This window comes from Podarcis muralis, chromosome 2 (assembly GCF_964188315.1).
Source record: "Podarcis muralis chromosome 2, rPodMur119.hap1.1, whole genome shotgun sequence".
Classification (NCBI taxonomy): domain Eukaryota; kingdom Metazoa; phylum Chordata; class Lepidosauria; order Squamata; family Lacertidae; genus Podarcis; species Podarcis muralis.
In genome coordinates, this window is record NC_135656.1 from 112,575,420 (window position 1) to 112,591,658 (window position 16,239).

General features: G+C 49.8%; 1 protein-coding gene, 1 long non-coding RNA gene and 1 other non-coding gene across 4 annotated transcripts in view; all 3 read right to left on the reverse strand.

The window, feature by feature from the left end:
* Positions 1-7,763, reverse strand: part of LOC114592075 (uncharacterized) — a 32,945-nt gene extending 25,182 nt beyond the window's left edge. The window contains exons 1-2 of one of the 2 annotated variants that reach the window (XM_077921656.1): positions 7,736-7,763; positions 319-1,761 (exon numbers count right to left, since the gene is read on the reverse strand). In XM_077921656.1, the coding sequence (XP_077777782.1) occupies positions 319-1,245 (927 nt within the window). In that variant the 5' untranslated portion in view covers positions 1,246-1,761; positions 7,736-7,763. Of the gene's footprint in view, positions 1-318; positions 1,762-6,714; positions 6,964-7,735 lie in introns of those variants that run through there. The other variant, XM_077921649.1, reaches the window with a different exon arrangement.
* Positions 2,801-2,876, reverse strand: TRNAM-CAU (transfer RNA methionine (anticodon CAU)). The gene has a single exon. It is a non-coding gene; the product is annotated as a tRNA-Met (tRNA).
* Positions 7,764-12,643: 4,880 nt separating the features above from the next.
* LOC144326607 (uncharacterized) lies at positions 12,644-15,905 on the reverse strand. The gene is made up of 2 exons (XR_013391622.1): positions 14,750-15,905; positions 12,644-14,717 (listed from the first exon to the last, which is right to left on the reverse strand). It is a non-coding gene; the product is annotated as an uncharacterized LOC144326607 (long non-coding RNA).
* Positions 15,906-16,239: the final 334 nt, after the last annotated feature.

Consider the following 16,239-nt stretch of genomic DNA (forward strand, 5'->3'; position numbering starts at 1 on the left):
AGGACCCAGGAGAGAAGGAAACTTAAGCAGCTGTGGGAAGGCGGGAATCTTTAATCTTGGCCTCATAGGGCCAAGATCTACCAAGAAGAATTGCTGCGCTCATTAGGCCTGGCTCCCCTGAGCAGACCTTGTTTCTTCTAATAAAGAGTTAACTTCATGTACTCAGTGTGATTTATTGCGGCCTGGCTCCCTGACAGCTTAGCTCACAAATATGCTACACCATTAAAGCAGTTTTGCTGCATGGATCCTTGAGCAGGAGTGATTTAAGCATAGATCCTCAGAGAAGACCTCGCCTGCTTGCCTCTTTCTGCCTCTTACCTTCGGCTCCAGCGGCAGGAACTCATCCACCATCTCTTCAAATGCCTCCTCCCCCAAGGGGCTCTCCCTCCGAGGAGTGGGCACATGCCTGTTCCTGGCCAGCACCGGGATCTTGCTGCCCGCCGGCACCCGCAGCTGTTTCCTCTCAATGCCCCTCAGTGCCCTCAGAGCCTCCCAGGCCACGTCTGACTCTGGCAGAGTGTGCAGTGTGTCCAATGACAGCATCGAGCAAGACTCAGCGTCTCCCAAGCTCTGCGAGCGGAGCGAGGCGCGGGAGCCGGCACGGTGGACCGTGGGCATGCTCTGCGACTTGTCCCGGCAGAGGGGGAAGCCGGGAGACAGCACCCCCAGCCGCCTCGGGGTCCGGCACACCCACTCGTAATCCGAATCCTCCACCCGGAGCCCGTGGCAGCTGCGGCACTGCCGCGACCGGCAGGGCGTCCCCGGGCTGCTGCCGTCGGCGTCCCCGGCCCAGCACTCATACTGAGAGAGGGCCATGTCGTCCTGCAGGAGGCGCTGGTAGCGCACGTGGGGCAGATCCGCGATGCTGGCGGAGATCTCTTGGCCCATGTAGGAGAACGTGGCGCCGGCATCCTCCGGGAACCGCTGCGCGTGGATGTGGCGGAGGGTGCGAGCCAGTTGATCCTTCTCTGAGAGCAGGCGCTGGAGGCGGTCGATGGACAGGGCTTGCACCCGGGCGATGACGGTGTCAAAACGGTACACTCGGCCCAAGGCCTGGGCGCATTTCCCGCACAAGAACTCCCCCCGCCCGTCGCCGCGCTGGGGAGGCTCCCGGCTGAGGACGTAGGACAGCACCACCTGCAGGTCAGGGCGCGAACTGCCCCCACTGCGGCTGAAGAGCCATCGCCGGTGGTTGCCGCGAAGCACCGCGCCGCAGAGGCGGCAGAAATTGTTGAGGCTCTCCATGGGTTCAGGAGCGAGGGGCAGCGGAAGGAAATCCTGCGCTTTTCTGAGCCTCCATGTAGTCCCTGGCAGCTGTAAATCACTGAAAGAGCTGCAACTTCTATAACTTATCTGTATTCAACAACCTGTTCAGGCTAAGCCAAATAATGTTTCTGGATTGGTTTTTCTAGATCCTCAAGGCCTGTATTTCATTCTCTCCAAAATTCTAATTGTAGCTTCCTTACTACGGTGTTCTGATCCTGTCTCAGTCCAGATAGTACCTGGGGCTTTTGTTTCTGGAGCACTCAAGAGTGTCTATTTGATTTCTTGATCTGGGCCTCTTAAAGGTCTAGTCTGCCTCCCCAATGGAAATCCGAAAGCCAGGTTCTAGTTTCTCGGCTTCAACTCTGAGTAAGACGACAACAGAAATACCTACTGATGGATCAGCTTGGCTTCCTCTGTTCACGCTCCCAATGGCTCGTATCATTTATCAAGATCATTGCTTGCCAAATTCATCCAAATGCAACATGGCAGAAGCACCTGCAGGCAAAGAATATATTTTACAAATACACACCCAGGATTAGAAACAAAAAAAAAACCAGACCAACCAGAAACTTCATGAACTAAAAAACAGTCTGTAATTTCCCAGGAAGGTGGAGGGCTGGGGGTGGGGGAAGAGAGTACATTCTTTCTCCTCTCCACCCAGAGCTGTGAAAGCACACAAATTTGCACACAGAGTGTAACACAGCAAGTATTCTCATGTTTTTCCGAGAGAGGGGAAAAAAGAGCATGTTTCTAGTCCTGGTTTTTAAACTGCTTTAAAGATTACAACTTGAAGGCCGGCATCAACACAAGTTAATAAATAGTTTAAATTCAACAATAATGTCATCACTGGCATACATTTATTCTGACAGCAGAACCTGTTTTATTCTTGCTGTGAAACTAGGCTTTGTCATAACGGAGGTGTACACATGTGAACCAAGTGGAGGTGAAGGTGAAGGGACCCCTGACCATTAGGTCCAGTCGTGGCCGACTCTGGGGTTGCAGCGCTCATCTCGCTTTATTAGCCGAGGGAGCCGGCGTACAGCTTCCGGGTCATGTGGCCAGCATGACTAAACCGCTTCTGGTGAACCAGAGCAGCGCATGACAACGCCGTTTACCTTCCTGCCAGAGCGGTATCTATTTATCTACTTGCACTTTGACGTGCTTTCGAACTGCTAGGTTGGCAGGAGCAGGGACCGAGCAACGGGAGCTCACCCCATTGCGGGGATTCGAACCGCAGACCTTCTGATTGGCAAGTCCTAGGCTCTGTGGTTTAACCCACAGCGCCACCCGCGTCCCTCTGTGAACCAAGTACACACCACTTAAATCCTAGGTATGAAACCCAAACTTACTTGTCTAGCCTCTCTAAAGACTGGGAAAGTTCTTCTCTTTAGTTGAAAGTGTGACTCCCAAGGCATGATGGACAGCTATGATCCAACGGCCAAGAGATCCATAGACTCACAGATGTATAAAACTGTGGAGTTGGAAGGGACCCCGAGGGACATCTAGTCCAACCCCCTGCAATGCAGGCATCATTTGCCCAAGGTGGGACTTGAACCCACAACCCTGAAATTATGAGCCTCATGCTCTACCGACTGAGCTACCACCACAGCAGATACACCCAACAGCAAAAATCATTAGGGCTGTGAAGCTTGTTAAGCAGTGTACTGTAAATTCATTCAGTTCAAAAGATTTCAAAACCTGCTCCTGAATAATCAGGCAGCAGATTTCAAGATAAATTATTTTAATACATAAAAGTTCAGGCGGCAAGCAGCTTTTTAAAAGGCACATTCAGCCCTTTTCTCTCACTCAGAGGGAAGGCCTATTTGAAGACACAGCCTCCTGAGTTGGTCCTGCCATATATATATATATGGAGTTTTATTTATTAACATTCTTATGTTACATCGGTAAACATATTACATCACAAGGCTTATTATAATATAATTTTCAGCATGTATACAAAGTTTATGTACCTAAAGGGGGAAAAACCAAGGACAAAAAACTATTCCAAAATCATATACTGTATGTACCAACACTTTGGAGTTCCTGTCTATCCCGTTATATATTCCTTTTTTACAAAGGAACATACTCTTATTATTGTATATTTCTTTACATTTTATCTAATACATTCCTATATCAATATGTACCCTTGGTCTTATTTCCAACTCAGTCTCTCTCCAACGTCAATCGAATGCTAGCATAGATAGCGAACCTTTACTGTATTTTTGAACATATATCTTATATCTATCCCACTTTTCCATAAATTTCTGTTTTGAATTGCCTCTATATTTAAACGAGCCTTAGAAACCTGGATTTTTCAGCCCATTTTTAATTGCTGCTGGGTTTCATTTTATATCATTAGAGTCACTGAAACTTTGATTTTTGGTCTTATTGAAACTGATTTTAGCTTGCTGCTGCTTCAGTTAATTGTTCTGCGCTTTGTGTGTGTGTATTTAATTGTTTTACGACTTTATTTTGTTAACAGCTTTTGTCTTGGGCAGCTTTAGGAGGGGATTAGACAAATTCTTGGAGGAAAAGTCTCTCTGCATTCCCCCCAGTAGCAGAGGCAATAATGCTTTTAAATACCAGTTGCTGGAAACTACAGGAGAGGAATCAAAGAATCACAGAATTGTGGAGTTGGAAGGAACCCTGAGGATAATTTAGTCCAAACCCCCTGCAATGCAGGAATACGCAGCTGTCCCTTGTGGGGACCGAACTTGCAACCCTGGCGTTATCAGCACCACGCTCTAACCAACTGAGCTATCCAGGATGGTGAGAGTTCTCTTGTGCTCAGGTCTTGCTTGCTGGCTTTCCGACACAGGCAGTCAGTTGCCCATTGTGAGAATAGGTTGCTGGACTACATTTTGACCTGGAACGGGTCTTGTTTGTGAGCTTCCCATAGATATCTGTGAGAATAGGATGTTGGGCTAGATCATGGGTAGGCAAACTAAGGTCCGGGGGCTGGATCCGGCCCAATCGCCTTCTAAATCTGGCCCGTGGACAGTCCGGGAATCAGCATGTTTTTACATGAGTAGAATGTGTCCTTTTATTTACCGTAAAATGCATCTTTAGGTTAACAGTGGTACCTCAGGTTACATACGCTCCAGGTTACATACGCTTCAGGTTACAGACTCTGCTAACCCAGAAATATTACCTCAGGTTAAGAACTTTGCTTCAGGTTGAGAACAGAAATCATGCTCCAGCGGCAGCAGGAGGGGCCCCATTAGCTAAAGTGGTGCTTCAGGTTAAGAACAGTTTCAGGTTAAGTACAGACCTCTGGAACGAATTAAGTACTTAACCCGAGGTACCACTGTATTTGTGGGGCCTGCCTGGTGTTTTTACATGAGTAGAATGTGTCCTTTTCTTTAAAATGCATCTCTGGGTTATTTGTGGGGCATAGGAATTCGTTCATTTCCTCCCCCCCCAAAAAAAATATAGTCCAGCCCCCACAAGGTCTGAGGGACAGTGGACTGGCCCTCTGCTGAAAAAGTTTGGGCTAGATGTTCCTTTGCCCTGATCCAGCCATGCTCTTCTTATGTTCTTATCAACCAGTGTCTCCCGGAGAAAAGCTCCCTTTTCCCAGGCACGACAGGTGGGCTGGTGGCTATGAATCAAGAAAGCAGAATTTTGGCGTCTCTGGTGCCAGGAAATCCAGCTTTAAACTGCACACACTGTACCTTTTAAGCATCTTGCTTCTCCCAAATAATCCGGGGAACTGTAGCTTGTCCTGTGCAGAACTACAGCTCCCAGCCTTCTCTGGGGAAAGTTACGTGCATTAAGCATCTGGTGTGTATGTAGCCTCGGTCTCTGGATCAAGACGTCCAAAAGGGGACCAGGGGAAAAACAGGGACAGATGGCGATTGATTTTTTCCAGAGGCAGGAAGGGAGAGTAATAAATCCATACCCACAAGAGAAGCAATCTTCTCGCTCCTGGAAACAGCTACCCTAAGCAAGGATATAAGAACAGGACAGATCGCTTCCCTCAAGCTCCCTTCAGCTTACAAAGCCAACCAGAGATAGCAAGCAGGATTTGTGGGGTACCTTTAAAAACAAAACAAAAAAACCTGTCCATTTTTTAAATCATGGGATATTGTTTTGCAGGCCTAGGGACCCACATGCTATCTGACTAATCAGGTTCCAGCCCATAAAAGTATCAGACCCTCGTCACTTTGCTTGTCCAGGATTTCTGCCCCAAGAAACCAGTAGCAACCACCTTTCTGGAATTTTGCCTTTCCCCCCAAGCCCTGCCCAGATCTGGCAGCAGGCAGCACAGTTGCTTTCTTCCAGGTCAGACTCCATTCTGCCGCTAGCCCAGTAAGCCTCTCCTTCCCATTGCCTGCCACCATATTCCTTTCAACTTCCTTTTATAACGGGTAATGCCAGGGACTGAACCGAGGCTGGACCTTTTGCACATTGCTGAGCTACAGTCCCACTCCTTCTCCAGCTGGCTCTGGCTGCCAGCCCCTTTGCAACCCACCCTATCACCCCATCCCTCAATTCAGACCATGGGTCCAAGTAATTTAGTATTGTCTACACTGACTGGCAGGGACGTGGGTGGCGCTGTGGGTTAAACCACAGAGCCTAGGGCTTGCCGAACAGGAGGTCGGCGGTTCGAATCCCTGTGACGGGGTGAGCTCCCGTTGATCGGTCCCAGCTCCTGCCAACCTAGCAGTTCGAAAACATGTCAAAGTGCAAGCAGATAAATAGGTACCACTCCGGCGGGAAGGTAAATGGCGTTTCCGTGCGCTGCTGTGGTTCGCCAGAAGCGGCTTAGTCATGCTGGCCATATGACCTGGAAGCTGTACGCTGGCTCCCTCAGCCAATAAAGCGAGATGAGCGCCGCGACCCCAGAGTCGGCCACGACTGGACCTAATGGTCAGGGGTCCCTTTACCTTTACACTGACTGGCAGTTGTTCTTCAGGGGAATGCAGTACAGTGGTACCTCAGGTTAAGTACTTAATTCGTTCCGGAGGCCCGTACTTAACCTGAAGCTGTTCTTAATCTGAAGCACCACTTTAGCTAATGGGGCCTCCTGCTGCTGCCGCACACGATTTCTGTTCTCATCCTGAAGCAAAGTGCTTAACCCGAAGCACTATTTCTGGGTTAACAGAGTCTGTAACCTGAAGCGTACATAACCTGAAGCGTATGTAACCCGAGGCACCACTGTAGATTGAACCTGGATTCTTTTTCATGCAAAAGCATGTGCCCCTAAGCTACTGCAGCCCATCTGCTCCTGCTCACGTCCCTTCTTACCTGGGGAGCTTTCCTGACCAACTTCCCTCCTCCACAGAAGAGGACCCAGGAGTCCTGGTGAGGCATATTGCTTCTCCAGTGTGGACTTTGCATTATACAGTTTCACTCTGTACTGATTTGCTCCCTCGACCATTGCAGGCGTCTCTGGGCCACCTCCCCTCCACCACGCACCTTTCGACCCCAGGCAGCTGTGCTTACCTGTGCGGGGAGGCTGGCCGCATCCGTTCGCCCTCCATTAGCTGTGACACATCATCTCTCCCTTACCTGCCGCTGCTCCACCCCGAGCAAAGGGCAGCCAGCGCACCTGGCGGACACCTGAGCCCGGAGCCCCGCCTCCAAGGGAGGAACGCCCACACTCAGGCATCCCGGACCGGTTCTTCCTTACCGGAGCCTCTCCCCGCCCCACGTGTAGGGAGAACTTGAGAGCTCTGGCTCGCTCCTCTCCCTCGTGTCCGACCCCAGGGATCAGAGCACGCCAGGCACTCCTGCCTTCCACTGCCTCCCGCAGTTTGGTCAAACTCATGCTGGTAGCTTTGGGAACACTGTCCAACCATCTTGTCCTCTGTCGTCCCCTTCTCCTTGTGCCCTCCATCTTTCCCAACATGAGGGTCTTTTCCAGGGAGTCTTCTCTTCTCATGAGGTGGCCAAAGTATTGGAGTCGCAGCTTCAGGATCTCTCACCTACCCCACCCTAACAGGCAGAAATCCACCAGGTGAAGCCTTCCTTGTGGCATCTCCACGCCAGGAGAGCAAGCTGCACCCGGCCAACTGCTGCCTGCCTGACCAAGCACAGAAGCCCGTCTCTCTGCAAAGAGAGACATCGAAGTGCCCCACTTTCCCAAGAACCCGGGAGATCCTGGCTCGCAAATCCGCCCCGCCCCCAACAGCCTTCGTTTGTGTTCTAAATCGCATGCGTCTTCTAAAGCACATCCGAACCCCCTAAAAGAAAGAATACTGGGAATTGTAGATTACCCATCGCAGAGCTACAGCTCCCTGCGTCCTCAAACTACAGTGCGCAATACTGGTGTGTGCGCAGCGCGCGCGCTTTAAATGCATGGTGTGCCAACTTCCATTAAAAAGTAACCCATTTCCCCCTTTTTACGCACGGCGTTGCTACAAATCAGAGCACTCGGGGCTCCCGCTAGAAGATCGGCCCAGAGAGAGGACAGGAAAGCCTCTTTCTTTCCGTCTTTCATTCTTTCTTTTTGTGCTTGGCTTACCTCGCTCTCTGTGCTATTTTTCTCCGGACAAAGTTCGTCCCCGTCCTTTTCCCCTTTAAAGGGCATCTTCTCCCTCGCTCTCTCCTCCCTCTCCCTCCCCCCCCCCCCGCGCTACTAATTGCCTTGCGGGAGAGGTTTGCAGCCAACAAGCCACTTAAACGGACCATGTGATGGGGCGCGCTAAAAGGATTTGCCCGGGCTAATCCACTCCTCCGTCTGGCTGCCCAGCTGGAAAGGTTGCTTGTTTTCCCTGACCCTACCTTCCTCCCTCCGTCCCTCCCCTCCCGGAACCCCGCGGAGCAGGAACCGTAGCAGGACGCCTGGGTTCTCCCTTCGGAAGGCTCCGAAAGCAACAACTTCAGAGCTGAAACCTCTCCATGGAGCGGGGAAAGGGTGCACACTCCGCGTTTCCATACCCGGTCGCTAGGGGGCGGCGGTGCCTCGACGCTGCTTGGTATCCTCCCAGAGGACTAGTGACTTGACCTGGCGGCAGGATGGGCCAGGGCGTGGGGCCGGGACTTTGTGCCACGTCGCACCCTTCACTCGTGTTGACATTAGCTCCAGCCACGTAAGCCGTCGGTCCTGAATTCTCTCACGCCCAAACCTGCCCTGCGAAAGCGCCATTCATTCGTAAAGCAAAAGGAGCCGGGTGCCCGCGCGCAATAAATGTTGGAAAAGATGCCCAGCTTCCCTCTTGGCCTCCAGAGAACTCAGGAGTCCTGGATTCCACCCCACCCACCACCGTCACTTCCCTCGTGTCTATTTAGAGATCAGTGTAAATTCTGTTCATGCTGGACTTTCCTGCTTTTTACGCATGGGTTGCTACTATGGAATGTGACAAGCAAAAAATGGCCACTGGCTTCTAAACCTAATCCACTCCCGCAGGGCAGGGAGCCAGGACGCCTGGGTTCTCTGGGAGAGGAGGGACTGGGGAAAGTTAGTCACGGGGTTAGATCAAACTCATTGTTCAGGTGAAGGGGGGGGGAACCATTTCGGAAAGCCTCATCGTTTAATTATTTTCCTTTCCATTGCAGTTATAAAAAGTGCAGAATGGTGATTCATCAATAAAGTACAGTATCTGTGAAAGCATTTTGCTTTCCTCCCCAGTTAAAAAATACATCCATGCACTGGAGCCGGTGGCTTGGGAACTGCCTTCCTGCTCTCAATTTAAAGTTCTTCTTTTATGCATCAATTAATGCGGCAGCACTGTAGCTGGGTGGATTGTATAAGAGGCAGCATGATGGAGTGGTTAGAGCAGGTGCGGGTACCCAATCTTTGGTCCTCCGGATGTTGCTGAACTACAACTCCCACCATCCCTAGCCATTGGGTTAGGTTTGCTGGGGCTGATGGGAATTGTAGTTCAACATCATCAGGATGACCAAAGGGCCCCCTGCCCTGGGCTATGGCCAGGGAGGTAAAGGTAAAGGGACCCCTGACCATTAGGTCCAGTCATGGCCGACTCTGGGGTTGTGGCGCTCATCTCGCTTTATTGGCCGAGGGAGCCGGCGTATAGCTTCCGGGTCATGTGGCCAGCATGACTAAGCTGCTTCTGGCGAACCAGAGCAGCAGACGGAAACGCCGTTTACCTTCCCGCTGGAGTGGTACCTATTTATCTACTTGCACTTTGACATGCTTTCGAACTGCTAGGTTGGCAGGAGCTCACCCCGTCGTGGGGATTCGAACCGCCGACCTTCTGATCAGCAAGTCCTAGGCTCTGTGGTTTAACCCACAGTGCCATCCGCGTCCCAGATGGCCAGGGAGAGAGCCAGGTTCAAATCTCCACTCAGTGACGAAGCTCACTGGCCCAGCTTCGCCAACCTGCTGTTCTCTGGATGCTTTCCACTACAACTCCCTTCGGCCGTATTGGGAGTTGCCGTCCAGAACAGGTTGAGGAAAGCAGGGGAAGCCACACTCCCAGCCTAAGCTAAGGGTTGCTTTTAACCACCTCACTTCTTTTCCTTTTGGGATTTTAGGAGAGGTGGGAATCCAGAATGAAGTTTAAAATGTGGAACAGACATGAAGACAGTTGGTGATCCTAGACCACCACCCGGGTAGTTTCTGACACCCACCAGCCTGGATAGCACAGTTGGTTAGAGCAGGGGTCAGCAAACTTTTTCAGCAGGGGGCCGGTCCACTGTCCCTCAGACCTTGTGGGGGGCCAAACTCCCATCCAACTCTATGATTCTATGTGCTGTTTACTCCCAATTACTTTAAAGCACAGGTATTGATCGGGAGGGACGCGGGTGGCACTGTGGGTTAAACCACAGAGCCTAGGACTTACCGATCAGAAGGTCGGCGGTTCGGATCCCCACGAGGGGGTGAGCTCCCGTTGCTCGGTCCCTGCTCCTGCCAACCTAGCAGTTTGAAAGCACGTCAAACTGCAAGTAGATAAATAGGTACCGCTCCAGCGGGAAGGTAAACAGCGTTTCCATGTGCTGCTCTGGTTCGCCAGAAGCGGCTTAGTCAGGCTGGCCACATGACCCGGAAGCTATACGCCGCCTCCCTCGGCCAATAAAGCGAGATGAGCGCCGCAACCCCAGAGTCGGTCATGACTGGACCTAATGGTCAGGGGTCCCTTTACTTTTATTATTGATCGGGAAGCAGAGTCAGGTCCAAGCATCCTTCTGCCTGGGGAGGGGGTGTGTGGAGATGGTATACAAGCCCTCCTCCCCACCCCACCCCATGTGCAGGCAATGGAGAGGGGGGAGACCATTTGAGTGTTGGTGGACTCCAAGTCCCATCAGCCCCAGCCAGAAGGGTCAAGAACCAGGGATGATGGGAATTGTAGTTCAGCAACATCTGCTGCACAAAATCCGCAGCCAGGCCCTTCAGGAGCAGGTGGTGGGACACTGTGCCCCAGGGCGGCAGGCAACTTGGTGAACTCTAAGAGAGTAGGAAGCATTTGGAGAGCAACAGGTTGGCAACAGCTGTGAAGGATGATGGGAGTTGTAGCCCTGCCTCCGCTGGAGGGCCACAGGTGGGCCAAAGGTAAAGGTACCCCTGCCCGTACGGGCCAGTCGTGTCCGACTCTAGGGTTGTGCGCCCATCTCACTTAAGAGACCGGGGGCCAGCGCTGTCCGGAGACACTTCCGGGTCACGTGGCCAGCGTGACAAAGCTGCATCTGGCGAGCCAGCGCAGCACACGGAAACACCGTTTACCTTCCCGCTATAAAGCGGTACCTATTTATCTACTTGCACTTGGGGGTGCTTTCGAACTGCTAGGTGGGCAGGAGCTGGGACCGAAAGACAGGAGCTCACCCCGCTGCGGGGATTCGAACCGCTGACCATGCCGTAGCTTAAAGTAAAGGGACCCCTGACCATTAGGTCCAGTCGTGACCGACTCTGGGGTTGCGGCGCTCATCTTGCTTTATTGGCCGAGGGAGCCGGCGTACAGCTTCTGGGTCATGTGGCCAGCATGACTAAGCTGCTTTTGGCAAACCAGAGCAGCGCACAGAAACACCGTTTACCTTCCCGCCAGAGCGGTACCTATTTATCTACTTGCACTTAGGGGTGCTTTCGAACTGCTAGGTGGGCAGAAGCTGGGACCAAAAGACGGGAGCTCACCCCGCCGCGGGGATTCGAACCGCCGACCATGCCATAGCTTAAAGGAAAGGGACCCCTGACCATTAGGTCCAGTCATGACAGACTCTGGAGTTGCTGCGCTCATCTCGCTTTACTGGCCGAGGGAACCGGCGTACAGCTTCCGGGTCATGTGGCCAGCATGACTAAGCCGCTTCTGGCGAACCAGAGCAGCGCACAGAAACACCGTTTACCTTCCCGCCAGAGCGGTACCTATTTATCTACTTGCACTTTGATGTGTTTTCGAACTGCTAGGTTGGCAGGAGCTGGGACCGAGGAACAGGAGCTCACCCCGTCGCGGAGATTCGAACTGCCGACCTTCTGATCAGCAAGTCCTAGGCTCTGTGGTTTAACTCACAGCGCCACCTGCATCCCTGGGCCATAGCTTAAGCCCAAGCAAATTCCATTGCTTTGCATGAACCTTCAATTCCCAGCATTTCTAGGGAGGGCTGGGGGAGGCTTCTTTCTGAACCCCTGGAGAGCAGCGGCTGCCAGTCAGTGTAGACAATACTAATCTAGATGCAGTGTTCCAACTTGGTAAAAAGGCAGTGTTATAAGAATTTTAAGGTAATATATTAAAAAAATAAATGTTCATAACTGTATATATAAACCAGATGTCTGAAACCCCACAAAAAAGGTCCTAAACAAATTGACCTCAAATATTTCTCTGCAAGGTCAAAGCGGGAAACCTCCCCATTGTCTCCTGTCCTCACAAATCCTGTCTTAAGGGCACATTCAAGATATGAACAGGGTGTGAGCCTGTGACCTGTGACCTAGATTCAGGAATTGAGTAGTTATAATAACAAAAGAGTGGCCAAAACCCAGATAATGCAATCAGGTAACTTGCCAGACAGGAGATAAACAACGCACTCAGATTTCTGTTGTAGACCGCCTTTTCTGTGATGTAGGTATGATGTATCTGAGGGGTGGTCTTAGGTTACACCCCTTCTGTGATGTATGTATGATGTTTCTGGGGGTGGTCTTGATCTACAGGGTGGCAGTTTCAAAAGTCTTTATAAGGCCTTGCGCGCCATTGTTCTGGGTTATTCCTCCCTTCTTTGTGTGGTGAGTTGAGGACCCTGTTGCAACAGCTTCAATCAAGATCAGGCTTACTAGCTGCTTTGCTTCTCATTATTTTCTGGTTAGCCTCTGTTATTTTCTCCTACTGATAGAGAACCTACAAAAGGACTCTATATGGGCTCTTGGGTACCCCATAAGGGAAAAGGAGCTGTTTTCTTTCTCTCATAACAGCAGCTTCTTATGTTCCCCCCACCCACCTCTTTCCCCTTTTCTAGTGACTCTTCAGAACACAACACACAGAAATGCACATTTTCTTTTTGGGAACAAATTGCTTTTATTCATATAAATACAGAGAGACTTTAGATGCCAGGGAAGGCAACCGGCCTCTTTTGGCCACATAAGAGGGCCATGTGTAACCCCATTGACAAAACTATGCCTGACCCTAAGGCAGAGGAAGAATTTCTCACAGGGTTGGGGTATTTTTTGGAGGAGACGAACTCTGCTCGCTCCCCCAATCAGACAAGCCATGCTTAGAACTTACCAGCAATAAATAAGGTTCTTTTAAACCATAAATATGTAAACAGTCCCAGCGGGCAGTAAGGGAACTCCAGGCCGAGGAATTTATACTCATAAAAGTTCAACGGGACATGTAAAAAGGTAAAGGCAGAACATAAAAAAACAGAGGGCAGTTGTGAGATAAGGCCCAAAGCACAGCTAAAATGAGGGTTGGGCAAGCCAACCAATTGAATAGCAGCTCTCACTTTGAACTGCTTTTTAATTCTTCAGAAATGCTACGTGAATGTTCATAGATTTTGTTGGTTTCTTTATCGCCTAATGTTTTCTTTCTGCAGAGAGCAGTTGACGAAAAACGATTTCTTACATCCCTGTCACTGTACATCTAAAGCACATTTTTTTAATCGCCTTTAACCGTCATGGCTTCCCCCCAAAGAATCCTGGGAACTATAGCTTACCCCTCACAGAGCTACAGCTCCCAGCACCCTTGACAAACTACAGTCCCCAGAATTCCTTGGGAGAGCCTAAAGTTGTTAAAATGCTGTGAGGTGTTATGTTGTGACCTTGGTGACATGATGGGAAACCAAGGGAATCGCTTCCCACATGCGATTTTCCAGTTCAAGCCTGAAACAGTTGTATCCCCCACACCTCCTGAGTCTGGCCTTGCAGGGGAAAGAAAATGTCTCGACTAAATGTAGCGAAGTGTACTTAGGGAGCAACCCCACCGCTCTAAAAAAGAAAATAAAAGTTTCCTTTTGTCTTCACTCTAAACCAGGCATAGGCAAACTCCGGCCCTCCAGATGTTCGGGACTACAATTCCCATCATCCCTGACCACTGGGTCCTGTTAGCTAGGGATGATGGGAATTGTAGTCCCAAACATCTGGAGGGCCGGAGTTCGCCTATGCCTGCTCTAAACTGTACCTAAGTTTGCAGACACAAGCTACAATGGACCTAAACAGAAGAGGGGAGGCGGGAACCTCACATAAGTCAGCGTGAGAAATGCAGATTATATGAAAGCTTTTCAGGGATGCAAATAAGATTTAGAAAGAAAGAAACCACAGGGGCTGTAATAGTTCCTCTAAGTCTCATAGATCATGTGCTATTCACAGATATGTGCTATTAGAACATGGGGAAATGAGAAACAATAGCTTTACATTGGGGGGGGGGACTCACTTTTTTATCATTTTCATGCACTCTTCTCACTTGCTCTCGAGGATGTAATGCCAGGATCACCTGTTCTGCAAATGGTCTCCTCTGCTCAGCCTCTCAAGGAACTTAATGGGAGGAATTCAATGTCCCGAGACAAAACAGATGCCAACTCAACGTTGCACTAAGATCGATCTGTCCCAGCAAGCATTTTGGCCAGATGGAGCAATCGCTGCTTCGCCTCCTCTTGTGTGCTGTTTTATTTGACCTCTCTGCTGCCGCCACCCCAAGCCAATTTTGAGGGTGAATAGAGGGGGAGCCCTATTACAAAAGCCGAAACCCATGCACATGGCTTTTGCTGATGGGACTCATTAGCCGAGCCATTCCCACCATTGTAACTAGGCTGGGATAGCTCATTCGGTAGAGCACGAGACTCTGAATCTCAAGGGTTGTGGGTTTGAGTCCCACATTGGACAAAAGATTGAGAAAAATAGGGCTGTAGTGTCTGGATTGCGGTTAGAAATGTACAGTGGTACCTCGGGTTAAGTACTTAATTCGTTCCGGAGGTCCGTTCTTAACCTGAAACTGTTCTTAACCTGAAGCACCACTTTAGCTAATGGGGCCTCCTGCTGCTGCTGTGCCGCCAGAGCACGATTACTGTTCTCATCCTGAAGCAAAGTTCTTAACCTGAAGCACTATTTCTGGGTTAGCGGAGTCTGTAACCTGAAGCCTATGTAACCTGAAGCCTATGTAACCTGAAGCCTATGTAACCTGAGGTACCACTGTACATACCCTCTGGAGTGTGTCTTCAAAGCAGCCCCCAAATTGCAGCAACCCCAATCTGAAAAGGGCTTCAGTAGCTGCTCAGAGGTAACTTATGCCACGCTGAGGACACAAGCAAGTACCAGATTCATGCTGAGCAGCCGCCAGATCTCCTTGCCACACAACCAGATCACCCGGCCCCCACAATCCTTCTGGAAGTGGGTTGGGTGGTTGTGTAGGGAACTCATTGCCACAGACTCACCATCCAACTCAGGGTAGTTCACAACTTGCCACCCTACGAGCAAGCCTGTGTGAACCCCCACCAAACTCCTTGAACGATTAACTGGTCTAGCTCCTCTTTCCTCCAAATCCAGATATGGGAGGCAAGCAGATAGGATAAAACAATTCGGCCCTGTCTCTGCATCAGGCATGATTGGAAAATCATTGGACAAACCGTTGGGAACTGTAGTTCACACCCACTAAGCTACAATTCCCAGCACCCTCAACAAACCACAGTTCCCAGGATTCTCTGCGGGAAGCTGTGTGCTTTAAACGTAGGTTGCAGCAATGGCCGCTGTTCCAGAAGTCTTACTTTTATATCAGGAGGTAGGCCTAGATGACAGCAGCTCATGCAGAAATTCAAGGGGTGAGATTCTCTGTTCTGACTCGTACACATTCCAAAGGAAAGGTTTTCAGGTGTAACAACAGCACCTGCACTTCCAATTTTAACAACAACAGCAACAACTAAAAGCGTGCCTTGGCCATCAGAAATCTGGGGGACACTTACTTCTACTAATTCAAGCCTGATCCAAAATGTGTACGGCTTCAGCTTTCCATATGATAAAAATAAATATTCATGCCAAAAAACATTTCCTTATCCCTTATCCTGTATTAGCTACATGGCAAAAATAACCCAAAAAAACCTTCAAGACATTGCATGTGAGAACACAAAATATATAAATAAAATCTTAAGTTTCTGCAGAACTATGAAATATTTTAAGAACGCTGCTAAAATCCACACAAGTGGCTAGTAAATTATGAACTCCTCAAAACAGCCCCCACTCCCAAGTTCTGTTAATTTCACACACAAATGTCCATCAATTTTTCTAACTATTTGAGCCTCAAAATAATAATAATAATAATAATAATAATAATAATAATAATAATAATAATAATTATGAACATTTCTGAAGGTGGAGTCCTGAAACTAAATACAATCTGAAACAAACCCAAGCGACTTCGTTGGGACTGTGTTCACATGTGGAAAAGTACAGAACATGCTTTGCAAAAAAAACCCAAATGCGTATTTTTTAAAAGGTCCTTATTCTATTATTAGAACCTCCAGTCCTTGGCACTTCCCGCTAGAAGGATCTTAAGACCTTTGCTAAAACTGGACAGCTGCATGGGAAGGCAGCGCCAAATGTTTGCAACCGAATGCCAAGGCTTTACCTCAGCAACCGTGGCCCAAAATGCAATGCTTTAC